At 46.2% G+C, this 14,263-nt stretch overlaps 1 protein-coding gene across 10 annotated transcripts in view; it reads left to right on the top strand.

Annotated features, from left to right (window-relative positions):
- SPECC1 (sperm antigen with calponin homology and coiled-coil domains 1) overlaps positions 1–14,263 on the top strand; it is a 338,358-nt gene that overhangs the window by 223,157 nt on the left and 100,938 nt on the right. For 5 of the 10 annotated variants that reach the window (XM_070061464.1, XM_051824433.2, XM_070061465.1 and 2 more), the window contains 3 exons: positions 6,105–6,178; positions 6,551–6,729; positions 11,920–13,339. In XM_070061464.1, the coding sequence (XP_069917565.1) occupies positions 6,105–6,178; positions 6,551–6,729; positions 11,920–11,941 (275 nt within the window). In that variant the 3' untranslated portion in view covers positions 11,942–13,339. Of the gene's footprint in view, positions 1–6,104; positions 6,179–6,550; positions 6,730–11,919; positions 13,340–14,263 lie in introns of those variants that run through there. The other 5 variants (XM_070061462.1, XM_008270674.4, XM_008270675.4 and 2 more) reach the window with 1 other exon arrangement.

Below are 14,263 nucleotides of genomic sequence, written 5' to 3'. Positions count from 1 at the left end.
GGCTCCCCAATAAGGTATGTGAAAAGTTAAACTGGCAGGCCAGGCAGGTTCTTCAGATCAGGAGACTGGAGGAATTTGAAAACACATGCTAAGTATTATAAGGAAAGGTAATAGCAGGGTTCTAACACTGGAGAGGCTCACTTGTTTTACAGGGCCATTGGCAAATGAACCTATATAACGCAAATGGCATTTCAGTTGAAAATGTTGCCACCAGACTCTTGCAGGAACTTAGTACTGAATTTCCTCTAGGAGCAGCAGGTCAGCATTTGCTAATTCAGTGTGCACAGCAACTTGATTTAAGTAACACAAATAATGAGAATTCACTGTGTATTCTATACCTTGATTAATAGGTTAGCATCAGGGTTGACTGTGCTTTTTCCGTTCTCTGGGCCTGATGTGCAGTACTACCGTAGAGCGTTAGTGTCACCCAGACTGTTCTCAGTGGTCATAGTCATGATTGGGAATGCAACTAGAAACCTAGGTGCCAATGCCACTGTACAAGGGTACTTAAGAATGTTCATGGAGGATTCGGCGCTGTGGGTAAAGCCACCGCCTGCAGTGCCAGCATCCCATATGGGTGCTGGTTCAATACTCCAATTCTGATCCAGCTCTCTGCTATGGCTTGGGAAAGCAGCGGAAGATGGCCCAAATCCTTGGGCCCCTGTACCCACGTGGGAAACCTGGAAGGACTTCTGGCTCCTGGCTTCAGATTGGCACAGCTCCAGCCATTGTGGCCCTCTGGGGAGTGAACCAGTGGATGGCAGAGCCCCATCTCTCTCTCTCTCTCTCTCTCTCTCTCTCTCTTTTTTCTCTTTGCCTCTCCTTCTCTCTCTGTGTAACTCTGATTTTCAAATAAATCTTTTTTTTTTTAAAAAAAAAGGGAGAGTTCATGGAAAGTGAATTAAAGATCCATTTATTTTGGTGCAATAAAAAATTTGAATTCTGTGCATTGGAAGGATTCAGGAAAATGTGTTTAGTGGGAAAACTGTACATAGAGTTGAAGGGTTTTTTGCACCAAAGTAAAATTATATTTTCATCCCATTTCTCCATGAACTTTTTTTTTTTTTTTTTTTTTTTTGACAGGCAGAGTGGACAGTGAGAGAGAGAGAGAGAGAAAGGTCTTCCTTTTGCCGTTGGTTCACCCTCCAATGGCCGCCGCGGCCAGCGCACTGCGGCCGGTGCACCGCGCTGATCCGATGGCAGGAGCCAGGAGCCAGGTGCTTTTCCTGGTCTCCCATGGGGTGCAGGGCCCAAGCACTTGGGCCATCCTCCACTGCACTCCCTGGCCACAGCAGAGAGCTGGCCTGGAAGAGGGGTAACCGGGACAGAATCCGGCGCCTCTACCGGGACTAGAACCCGGTGTGCCAGCGCCGCTAGGCGGAGGATTAGCCTATTGAGCCACGGCGCCGGCCTCTCCATGAACTTTTAAAAATATCCCTTGGATATTTCCAGATACAGCCCCATGCCTGAAAACAATGAAACCAAAGGAGACAAGTCCTACTTTGTTTTGTTTTTATGATATATTGCGGTTGCGTATATGGTTGTATTGTCCCTGAACCCTTAAAAGTCAACACAGACACACCAGAGAAACCATCATATGATTAATGTCCAGAGCAGGTTTCAGGCCCTCCCCCTGTGGTTAGATCCTCCTATAGCTAAGACTGAAAATAACACAGATCATCTTTTGTGAAGCTTTTAAACTTCTGTTAGAGATATCAAGGTATTATTAAGATGATTTTTTTTTTTGGCCAGGGCTCAGGGATCACACAAATCTAGCCCTAGACTAGTCATTCCTTCCTATAAGCTCCTTGAGAGAAATGGAGAGAAAAATAAAAGGAAGTTAAGGAGCGTTCTCATTCTACAGCACTGACAAACATAAACCCTCAGGCCCCACATGCTGAATTGGAACTGCCAGGGCAGAACCTGCCCATATGGGGTTTTTGTTAAACCTTCCCTGGTGATTCTGATTCATTTCCTTAATAGACAGCTACTACCCCAGACTAGAGCATGAGGAACTATCGAGGAATTTTAAGTAGATGACTGACTTGAACAGATGTAACTTTAAATGACTCTGATAGCAATATGGGGAGAACTGAAGGCAGACAGAACAAAGAAAGATGTTCTTAATAGGGAGAGGTGGTTAAGCTGCCTGTGAAGCTGTTAAGCTATACAACAGTACTTGAAAAAGTTTGTGGGAAATGGATTTAAAAGATAAGTTTATTTTGGTGTGTAAGAATGAAGGTTTGCAGGGCCTGCGCTGTGGCATACCGGGTAAAGCTGCAGCCTGTAGTGCTGGCATCCCATATGGGCCCTGGTTCGAGTCCCGGGTGTTCCACTTCCCATCCAGCTCTCTGCTATGGCCTGGGAAAGCAGTAAAAGATGCCCTCAAGGGGCTGGCACCACAGCTCAATAGGCTAATCCTCTGCCTGCGGCGCCAGCACCCCAGGGTTCTAGTCCCAGTCTGGGCACAGGAGTCTGTCCCGGTTGCCCCTCTTCCAGTCCAGCTCTCTGCGGTGGCCCGAGAGTGCAGTGGAGGATGGCCCAAGTGCTTGGGCCCTACACCCGCATGGGAGACCAGGAGAAGCACCTGGCTCCTGGCTTCGGATCAATGCGGTGCGCTGGCTGCAGCGCGCCAGCCGCACCGGCCATTGGCGGGTGAACCAACAGAAAAGGAAGACCTTTCTCTCTGTCTCTCTCTCTCACTGTCCACTCTGCCTGTCAAAACAAACAAACAAACAAACAAAAGATGCCCCAAGACCTTGGGCCCCTACACCTGTGTGGGAGACTCAGAAGAAGCTCCTGGCTCCTAGCTTCAGATTGGCGCAGCTCCAGCCCTTGCAGCCATCTGGGGAGTGAACCAGCAGATGGAAGACTTTCTCTCTCTCCCTCTCTCCCTTTCTCCCTCTCTGTAACTCTGCCTTTCAAATAAATCTTAAAAAAAAAAAAAAAAAAAAAAAAAGGAGGCTTACTAATTTGATGGTACAGGTGGAAATACTACCTTGAGAATCACTGAGCACTCATTGCTTTGGTTATATAGGCAGAGAGCCCATGCATATTATGTGTATCATAATATACATTTTCATGCACTTTTTTAAAATGGTTCATTTATTTGAAAGATAAGAGTACCATAGGAAGGCCGGCGCCGCGGCTCACTAGGCTAATCCTCCGCCTAGCGGCGCCGGGACACCGGGTTCTAGTCCCGGTCGGGGTGCCGGATTCTGTCCCGGTTGCCCCTCTTCCAGGCCAGCCCTCTGCTGTGGCCAGGGAGTGCAGTGGAGGATGGCCCAGGTGCTTGGGCCCTGCACCCCATGGGAGACCAGGAAAAGCACCTGGCTCCTGGCTCCTGCCATCGGATCAGCGCGGTGCGCCGGCCGCGCCGGCCATTGGAGGGTGAACCAACGGCAAAGGAAGACCTTTCTCTCTGTCTCTCTCTCTCACTGTCCACTCTGCCTGTCAAAAAAAAAAAAAAAAAAAAAAAAAAAGAGTACCATAGGAAGAGGGAAAGGTAAAGAGAGAGATACCTTCCATCTACTGGTTTACTCCCCAGATGCCTGCAAACCAAGGCTAGAGCCAAGAACCTGGAACTTGATCCAGGTCTCCCATGTGGGTGGCAGGGACCCAAGTACTTGCATCATAATCTGGGTCCCAGCTGCATTAGCAGTAAGCTGGAACAGAAGCACAGTAGTCAAACTCCCTGTATGGGATGTCGGCATCCCAAGCAGCAGCTTAACCTGCTGCTCCACAGCACCCTCCCCTCCATGCACTTTTTGAAGTAGCCTCATGTGCAGGCCCATACTTTGTCTGCCCTTGGAGATTTTGATCCTGTGGGACTAGCGTCTGGGGCTCGCACATTTGTGCTTTTGAAAAGCTCTCCAAGTGATTCTGAAGTTTAACTGTTGTCGCTCCCCCTCTTCGTGGAGGAACGACACAGGACCCTGCGCTGTTCTTCTGTCTGCTCGGCCCTCCCCGGGTTTGCTGCTGGTTCTTCCCGGGTTGGCTACTATCCCTTCCACCTCCGTGGAAGGGCAGTTCCCCCTGGCCACATTCCCCACTTCCGCAGGGGAGCGGCACACCGCCGGCCGGCTTTCTCGGGGGCTGCACGGGTGTTCCTTCAGCTAGATGTTCCCCTTAGATGTTCCCCATAGATGTTCCTGGTGCATGCCGTCTCTCTCCTCCTTTATAGTCCTCCTCCGCCAATCCTAACTCGGCTGCCCACACGCCGAGTACGCTGCTCTCCTCCAATCAATAGCAAGTCCTACAGTTTATTAGCTGAACTGGAGGCAGCTGTGCGGAAGCTGTTTACTTCTCTCCCAGCGCCATATTGTGGGAGAGCAGATGCATAGAATAAGTCTTAATTCCAGTAACTCAGTCTAGTCCGGATTGCTCCCCACAACTGTGATTAAGAATCACAACTCTGGCCCGGCATTGTGGTGTAGCAGATTAAGCCTCTGCCTCTGGTGGCGGCCTCCAACTGTCTGCTAATGCACCTGGGAAAGCATCAGAGGATGGCCCAAGTGCTTGGACCCCCACACCTATTGGCTCCTGGCTCCTGGCTTCAGCCTGGCTCAGCCCTGGCCATTGTGGCCATTTGAGGAGTGAACCAGCAGATTGTAGATCTCTCCCTCTCTCTGTCTCTCCTCTCTTCTCTCTAACTCTGCCTTTCAAGAAAAAAAAAACTTTTAAAAAAAAGAACAACAACCATAGAAGCTGGTTTATGTAAGTCACTAGAGGCAAGGGGTAGACAGTTGGCCTTGCTGTTAAGTTGCAGGTTAAGGTGTTCCATATAGAAAAACCTGAGTTCAATTCCAAGCTGCAACTCCTAACTCCAACTTCCTGCTAATGCAAACTCTGGAAGGCAGCTGTGATGGCTCAAGTAGCTGAGTCCCTTGCCTCCGATATGAGAGACCTGGATTGAGTTCTTTCCTCCCCCTGGCCACTGCAGGCATGTGGAAAGTGAACCGGCAGGTGGGAGCTTGCTTTCTCTGCCTCTCAAGTCAGTTAATTTTTTTTTTTTATTTTTTTGACAGGCAGAGTAGACAGTGAGAGAGAGAGACAGAGAGAAAGGTCTTCCTTTTCTGTTGGTTTACCCTCCAATGGCCGCTGCGGCCGGTGCACCGCGCTGATCCGATGGCAGGAGCCAGGTACTTATCCTGGTCTCCCATGGGGTGCAGGGTCCAAGCACTTGGGCCATCCTCCACTGCACTCCCGGGCCACAGCAGAGAGCTGGCCTGGAAGAGGGGTAACCGGGACAGAATCCGGCGCCCTGACTGGGACTAGAACCCGGTATGCCGGTGCCGCAAGGCGGAGGATTAGCCTAGTGAGCCACGGCACCGGCCTGAGTCAGTTAATTTTTTTTTTTTTTTTGACAGGCAGAGTGGACAGTGAGAGAGAGAGACAGAGAGAAAGGTCTTCCTTTTCTGTTGGTTCACCCTCCAATGGCCGGCGCGGCCGGCGTGCTGCGGCCGGCGCACCGCGCTGATCCGGTGGCAGGAGCCAGGAGCCAGGTGCTTTTCCTGGTCTCCCATGGGGTGCAGGGCCCAAGCACCTGGGCCATCCTCCACTGCACTCCCTGGCCACAACAGAGAGCAGGCCTGGAAGAGGGGCAACCGGGACAGAATCCGGCACCCCAACCGGGACTAGAACCTGGTGTGCCGGCGCCGCTAGGCGGAGGATTAGCCTAGTGAGCCGCGGCGCCGACCAGTTAATTTTTAAAAAGAAGTCATGGGAGTAATAACCAGTCATACCCTCTGTTATCAGAAGCATTATACTTCAGAGTTATAAAGAACATCAGGATGATTTTGTGTGCAAATCAGGGAGTCCCAGGGGTAGGTGTGGGAAGTGTGAGTGATTACTAGGGACCTTTCCATAATGCTATATCGTTATACAACCTAAGTAAGTGTCACTTGTTTTCCACATTATATAGTTCTCTATCTTGGAGGAACTTCCTACTTCTGGTTCCCAGTTTGCAGGGTGCTAAAAATCAAGTTTTTAATAGAATGGATGGATGTACAAGCCTGTATCAGAGCTGCCTCTTTGCTACCCAGCTTACCTTCTCCGAGGAGTCTCCCAGCTCTTCCAACCCTGTCTCAATTGCTTATTTCTAGGTAACGTGATCAAGCTGGAGGAACAGAAGTCAGACTTGGAAAGGCAGCTGAAGACCCTGACAAAGCAGATAAAGGTGAGGTGTGGGGTACAGCCAGGGACAGGAAACCATCACTGGCATCTCACTGTAGATCTTTCCCATCTCAGGTTTGGAAACCTGAGGAGAATACTCCATTTACTCTCTCTAGTCTGCTTTCCATAGCACAGGTCTTTGGTTGGCATCAAGTAAAATTAAAGCAGTCATTGAGTTTTAGGATGGAGGACTCTGGTGACACAAAGGTGTGATTCCCACCCATGCCGCTTCTCAGTGAAAAGACACCATGAGAGTAGGGTCTTGCTGAGCACTGCTGCCCATTCCTCCTCAGTGGTCCACATGGGGACCCTGGAGCCCTGCCCAGGTACCGGTGCTGGCACTGTCTAATGCGGGTGTGGACTCTGGCATTTTCAGGAGGAGACCGAGGAATGGAGGCGCTTCCAAGCAGACCTGCAGACCGCCGTGGTGGTGGCCAATGACATCAAGTGTGAGGCCCAGCAGGAGCTGCGCACTGTGAAGAGGAGGCTGCTGGAGGAGGAGGAGAAGAACGCCAGGCTGCAGAAGGAGCTGGGGGACATGCAGGGCCACAGCAGGTTGGTGACAAGAGGGGAGCCACACCTCCACGAGTCTGACGGGCACCTGGATAGCGCTTGGCTTCTCACTTAATCTCTGCGCCTGGGGCTGTGTTGTGGAGAGATGGGATGCTTTTATGTTTCTCTGTGCCAGCTTCTGTGATTCCTTTTGTAGGATCACTGCCAGTACCACCATCACTATTCCAGTTAGGGCTTAGTCACTGCCCTTCTCTGGCATAAGGCTTTGGAAAACCTCCTCACTTGTATACATAGGAAAGGTTCTAGACAAATACCCTCCTAGGCTTAAAGAGCAGAAATAATAACTAGGATGCCCCTTAATATTTATTGCTGTAGGGTAGTGCACACTAATAAATACGAATACAACACCTTATGTAAGTCACTGTTATGTAGTGGGGAAAGTTGCAATCACTCCCAAGGGAATTGCCCTCAGCTAAAGGACTCACTCCTGCTGAGCCAGGGCCATGTTTCCTTACTGGCAGTACCCTTGCCACGCCCTTCTCTGTTACAAAGGACGATCGTGGGAAACAAGCGTCTGCTGGATGCCAGATGCTCCCTTCTGTTCTTTCAAGGGGAACCACACAGAGGTTCACTGCTGAATAGTGATGTTTAAGAGAAAGGTATTTCTGATATGAGCTCCAAGTTAATTATGATTTAAAATTTAAATGGTTTTCAGGCAAATTTAGGAATACTATTTTTGGCTTTAACTAGTTCAGTCTTATCTTCCCCCCATCAGGAATCAGTGTCCTTAACTTTTTTTTTTTAAGATTTATTTTATTTATTTGAAAGAGAATTATAGCGAGAGGTAGAGCCAGAAAGAGAGGAAGGTCTTCCATCCGCTGATTCACTCCCCAAATGGCTGCAATGGCCAGAGCAGAGCTGATCCAAAGCCAGGAGCCTCCTCTGGGTCTCCCACACGGGTGCAGGGGCCCAAGGACTTGGGCCATCCTCTACTGCTTTCCCAGACCATAGCAGAGAGCTGGATGGGAAGTGGAGCAGCCAGGACTTGAACCGGTGCCTATATGGGATGCCAGCACTGCAGGCTAGGGCTTTAACTTGCTGTGCCACAGCACTGGCCCCTCAGTGTCCTTAACTTTAAGATTCTTGAATATTAGGGAATTATTTTGAATTTTCAGATTTTTTAAAATACAAAACCTAGTAGTCTTTTTAAGTCAAATGTACTGGATGGGTTCTGAGTGTTCATCAATCCATATTCTCCAGGTTCAGAGGGGTGTTCATTGACTTGCATCTGAGTCTTTGGATCTGATGTTCTATTATTATGAATTTAGTGACACTGGAATTAGTAGATTTCTTTTTAGATTTTTTTTGATTCTTCCATCAAACCCATTCCAATTAATTCCCATGTTCTTTTGCTCATCACTTTTATGGAAAAATTTTATAGAAAATGATCCATAGAGAAGGGATTAAGATATGTCATGTAGCTAATTCCACAATTCTCTGGAGAAATCAAGGTCATTACTTCATAGTCACACCTCAATTTTTTTTTTTTTTTGACAGGCAGAGTTATAGACAGTGAGTGAAAGAGAGAGAGAGACAGAGAGAAAGGTCTTCCTTCCGTTGGTTCAACCCCCAAATGGCCACTACGGCTGGTGTGCTGCGCCGATCCAAAGCCAGGGGCCAGGCGCTTCCTCTTGGTCTCCCATGCGGGTACAGGGCCCAAGCACTTGGGCCATCCTCCACTGCACTCCCGGGCCACAGCAGAGAGCTGGAATGGAAGAGGGGCAACCGGGACAGAATCTGGCACCCCAACTGGGACTAGAATCCCGGAGTGCCGGTGCTGCAGGCAGAAGATTAGCCAAGTGAGCCGCGGCGCCAGCACACCTCAATCTTTTGGCCTCTTAATGTGAATTTTAAGTAAAGACAGAAAGAGAATAGGAAAACGAGATGTCATAGTATTCGCTGTTGAAATGATTGTGAGGTCATTCTATCTACTTTGCTTTTGTGTCTGCTTTTGTTTATTTGGCTATTTGTCTTGCTTCCATGTTGTCTTTGGAAGAGGAACAAAGTCGTAACTTGTGTTGCTTCCTATACACATTATTTTGAAGATAAATGGTAAAAGACAAGTCCTGAAATGCCATGGTAGCCCTAAACAATTTATATGTAAGATTCTATAATTTTTAGGTAGATTCTAAGATACAGACCAGATCATACAACTTGAACACTACTATAACAGGGAATCTGTGTGTGTCTGATAATTTAGGACTCCATATGCTCTATCTTATATCTTCAAATTTAAGTTTACTTTAAAAAAATATTTCTGTATTGATTTTCCAGTGATTTGCAAACCCTGCCTCCCAAATTGAGCATTTTATTCTTTATCACAAAACATTTCAAAATTTTATTTTGTTTAAATATTTATTTACTACTTGAAGGGCAGAGTTACAGAAAGAGACAGAGAAACACAGAGAGAGGTCTTCCATCACTGGTTCACTCCCCAAATGGCCACAATGGCCAGGGCTGGGCCAAGTGAAAGCCAAGAGCCAGGAATTTCATCCAGGTCTCTCACATGGGTGCAGGGGCCCTAGTACTTAGGCAATTTTAAACTGCTTTCACAGGTACATTAGCAGGGAGTTGGATCAGAAGATGAGTAGCAGGAACTTGAACAAACGCCCATAAGGGATGCCAGCATCGCAGGCAATGGCCTTACCCACTACGCCACAATGACAATCCTGATGTTTGAAAATTTTAGAACTGCCACAAATCAAAAATATGGCATTTTACTGAAATGCATTTTACTAAAACCAGATGTCAGCTGTTTCTTGCCTGTCATGGCCTTTGGCAGGATTTGAGACAACTGCCTATGGTGGGTTTTTATCTGATTTTGCCCTTCTCTGGAAACCTACCTCCTCTAAAGAGCTGACTCTTTGAAAGTTACTCACTGATGGCTCAGCTATTTCCCGAACCCACCACTCAAGCAAGAATTGAAACCAACTCACACTCAAAGCTCCTGAGGCAATCTAGTGCTTCCATCTGGGCTGAATGAGTTCTTGACTGGAAATTGTTTGACTTTGACAGTCATGTAACTGTCAGTGAACTCAAGAGTCATTCTTGGTTCAGTCATAGCCAAAGAATTTGCAGAGAATTCTCTTGATGAGGTCCTCCAAGTGCAACTAAGAGAAGGTAAGAGCATCCAGAAAGCACCTTGATCATGACATGAGATTTCATAATCACATTGTGCGTAGGTGGACATTGGAAAGAATTGTTAGAGTCTGGCTGGTAGGTGGGCAAACAGTGTGCCTGGCTAGGGATTCAAATTAGCATTTATTATGAAGAACTCATTACTGAAACAAAGTGGGATATTATAAAACTCATTAATGATCTTCATTAAGTTCATTCTGTTCTCAAGGATAGTTTTATTTGAGTTGGAATAACTGATAAAGAGAATTAGGACTGTAGACTCATCTTTGTCACCAGCTGGCATGGCTCCTTCCCAGGCCTAGCTCCATTCGCTGTTAAGTGAGGAGCTGAGAGCAAGTAGCATTTCAGGGTCCTGGAAGCTCTGCCATTCTCTGGGACCAGTTGGTCAGCTGACCTGTAGTGGGAGAATCAGAAACCCAAAATGCCAACTGTACCATCCATCTGGTGCCATCCTTTGAACCTTTTCACACAATGGCATCTCTGTCTTAGCTGTGATTTGGGAGCCTGGTATTCCTCATTTAGAAATTTGAACAAACTGATATGTTTTTTATGGACCTGAAAGTGATCTGTTGTACTGGACACATACAAATAAATGTATAAAGGGATAATGAATAGCTTCCTCAACTCTTGGCTCTTCTACTTTTAGACAGTTGAAAGTCATTGAAATGGAAACTCTAAATGAAATTGAAACATCAGTTCTTTTTCCTGAAAGATTGAGTCCTGGGACCTGACAGACAGAAAACACACAGGAAGCCCAACACCATGATTTGGTGGGCTACACACAGTGTTTTGAATGAAAGAAATTGTCGATGGGCAGAACATGACATGGACTTCTCAGATAGTAGCAAGGACAGACTGAGGCCATAAATGCCACTATTTTTAGGGTGACAGCCCATGTTTTTATTGGGTAACACCAGTAAGCATCTATAGAAAACATCTTAAAAAGAGGTCACTAAATACACTGACATCTGTGCCTATTTAACTGTATTAATTTCCAGAATAAAACGCCTAAGATTCAAATGTGTTCAGTTTGTACCACCCACTGGTTCTTGCAATGTCATCTCTGAAGTGAGTAACATGGCCCATCACGTGCACACTCTGCTGGAACTGGCTTCTAATTCCACATGTACACATCTGCCTTGTCCCTAATATCCGTGTGTGCCTGTGTCACCCTCTGTGTTGTTCTTGAGAGCTCCGATGGTCACAGCTTCTTAGTGTTCCTTGGCTGCTGTTGAGAGGGCAAGTGCGGAGGTTGGAGGTTGGAGATTGGAGGTGCATATTCTTGGGTCACTGAGAAATCTCTTCTGGCATTCTTGCTGCAAATGCTTTGATCCAAATCCCTGGCCCTGGTAGGGAGGGGGCAGCTCTCCTGGGCCTCAGCAGCAGTTTCTGAATGACTGTAGGGGCCTTTGGCATTTTATGGGTCCTTCGTGTTGAAACTGGACCTTTCATGTCTGGGTATTCCAGAAAGCATGCTCCGTTCACCCACACGCCACTTATTTTTTCATGGTTTAAATTCCCATTTATGCATTAAATAGTCTACAGTTCTGAAGAGCTGCGTCCGACTCCATGCTCTCTGACCCCATCTTTACAGATTTTCTTTGAAAAATGTGAACATAAGCTTCCCTTAGGCCTTTAGGATTTTTGAGCTGTATTAATAGGAGAAACCTTTTTTAATTTTTATCTTTTTTTTTTTTTTTGGCCTTGACTGTCAGACAGTAGAGGAACCACAAGCTTTTCTGTAAATTTCAGATGGCCCTATGTTATTCCTCCTGGACTCTCCACTTCACCAACACAGTTCTTCATTGAAGAAATTTCTGGTGGAAGTTGCATAAAGGCATTTGAAGTCTTTGGCATTTTCTCTGTCTGAAAATCTTTGATTTCCTAAGAATTGGAGCAGTAGGAATGAAGATGCGTTGGCCTACTCTGGACATTAGCCTTCCCCTGTGGGACATTTTTGTGTTTTGTAAACTAAGATCCTGTTGCCTTAAGTCACTCCTTTACCAGCCTTCCCTCCCATTTCTATCTTCACAGCTCCATGGTCTCTGTCAGCTAGCAGAGCACGTGGTGGAAGAAAGACAGCCCTGCCCTTGCCATGATTGGAAACCACAGCCATTTCTGTATGAAAGGGGGAATGTGCACAGGAGAAATTACCTCTTTATAGAGAGCCCAGTTGTCTCCTTGTAACATTCACTGTTGCACACACAATCGTTGCAATCAAGTCTCTCTTACCTTTTTTTCTACATTGTGGAATCAACTCACTGCATGATCAAAGATGATCCCTCCCTCTTTTTTATTCCTCAGAAGATTCAGCAATCTTTTATTTGAAGAATAAAATGAAGTTACGCTGAAAACAAAGTTTAATTCTTGTGAAAAAGAGATGTTTTATATGTAACTAGAGTGTTGAGAGGGATTAGCGCCTTAGCAAGTTCTGAGCGTGGTGAATGCAGCCGATGCAGGGGTTCTACTTACTTGTTGGCCTTTGTTTTTATGCTTCCTTCTGAATATGATGTCTGATAATCTTGGAATTCACACTACTTAATGCAAAGTAAGAAGCTGCCTGCAATGATGCCTTACTCTGAAGAAGTTAGAAAGTTCTGCTTCCTGATATCAAGTTTCACTTGAGCTTTTTCAAGCTGGGGTCTGACTTCATTACCTCATCTGAGACAAGCAGCTACTAAGCTTTGGTTGGATTTCCAGACTCTTTGCTGAGCTGCATGTGAATAGATGTTTGGTTGATGATAAAGGCTGTAGTTTAAATCACATATGCAGGCACGGTGACAGGACTAATCGAAAAACAACTGAAAACTGATGAACGACAACTACAACAAAAGCCTCATGAATAAGCTTACCTTCGAAACTTTAACGGCTGTCAGTGCAGACCTGTACAACTCAGAGTGATCCAAAACTCAGATTTTAAACTTTTGGACATTCATATGATTGTGAGGATCTCTTTCCAAATTCAACAACCTCCATCAGGCAGAAACCTGTGCTTCTCTTGTGAGGAGCTAGTTTACAATGTAGGGTTGTTAGCCATATCATCCAAAGGATAGGGCAAGATAAGAGTTATTATCCAATAAAAGGAAAATCAGGAACAGGAATGCTCTTCATACTCAGGAAGATGTTTCAGGGCGTCAAACTGGAGAGCTCAGAATCATAAGAAAATTTTAACCTGGTGTGAGAAAAATGATGCTGGCTGTCTTCTCTGTAAAAATAATGTGGACACTTGTACAGTTGCTAGTAGTAGAGTTGGAATTTATATTCTGAGAAGTTTTAGAATGATTTAAAATTCACTTGCCAGGTGTTTTTAAATATTAACAGTAAGAAAAATGCAACCTCAACTTAAAAGGCATAGCTACATTTGCACCTCCTATTTTAATCTGTCTTTATTTCAGGTACTGTTGGATATTTTTATATATGTTTATGAAGTACTAAATAAATATGTTATTATTTAGAGAGTCTGTTGCTTGATTTTTTTAAGAAAATATTTATTTTTCATTTTATTTGAAAGGCAGAAAGAGAGAGCAAGAGAGAGATGGAGACAGATCTTCTAGCTGCAGGTTCACTCACCAAATGCCCACAGTAGCTGGAGCTGGAGCTGGGCCAGGGCAAAGCCAGGAGTTCAGAACTCAATCCTGGTCTCCCAGAGGAGTGGCAGGGACCCAAGTACTTGAAACGTCCCCTGCTGCTGTCAATAGTAGCAGGAAGCTAAGATTGGAAGCAGAGTAGCTGGGGCTGGAACCAGGCACTATGTTGAAGGAGGCAGGCATCCCAAAAGGTTTTTAATCACTGCCTGCATTTTCGCATGGTCTTTGTGTCATTTTGTTCTAATTTTTTCATTAGTATAGTTCCAGAACTTTATTTATATTTGAAGTTATTCAGTCAGTATAATTTTTCTTCTGAAAGGCAAAATACAGAGAGCGAAAAAGCGTGGTAGATGGGTCCATTGCTGTGGTACAACAGGTTAACGCCCTGGCCTGAAGTGCTGGCATCCCATATGGGCGCCGGTTGGAGACCCCGCGGCTCCACTTCTGATCCAGCTCTCTGCTATGGCCTGGGAAAGCAGTAGAAGATGGCCCAAGTCCTTGGGCCTCTGCACCCACGTGGGAGACCTGGAAGAATCTCCTGGCTCCTGGCTTTGGATCGGCGCAGCTCCGGCCATTGCGGCCAATTGGGGAGTGAACCAGCAAAGGGAAGATCTCTCTCTCTCTTTTTCTCTCTCTCTGTCTCTCTGCCTCTCCTCTCTGTGTAACTCTGACTTTCAAATAAATAAATAAATCTTAAAAAAAAAAAGAGAGAGAGAGAGGTAGCCTATCTGCTGACTCACTCATAAAATGCCCACAGTACCCCTAAGGTTGTGCCAGGCCAACACCAGGAA

Source organism: Oryctolagus cuniculus, chromosome 17, assembly GCF_964237555.1.
Source record: "Oryctolagus cuniculus chromosome 17, mOryCun1.1, whole genome shotgun sequence".
Taxonomy (NCBI): domain Eukaryota; kingdom Metazoa; phylum Chordata; class Mammalia; order Lagomorpha; family Leporidae; genus Oryctolagus; species Oryctolagus cuniculus.
Note: the sequence above shows the minus strand (reverse complement) of the source record. Positions and strands in the feature narration are given on the sequence as shown.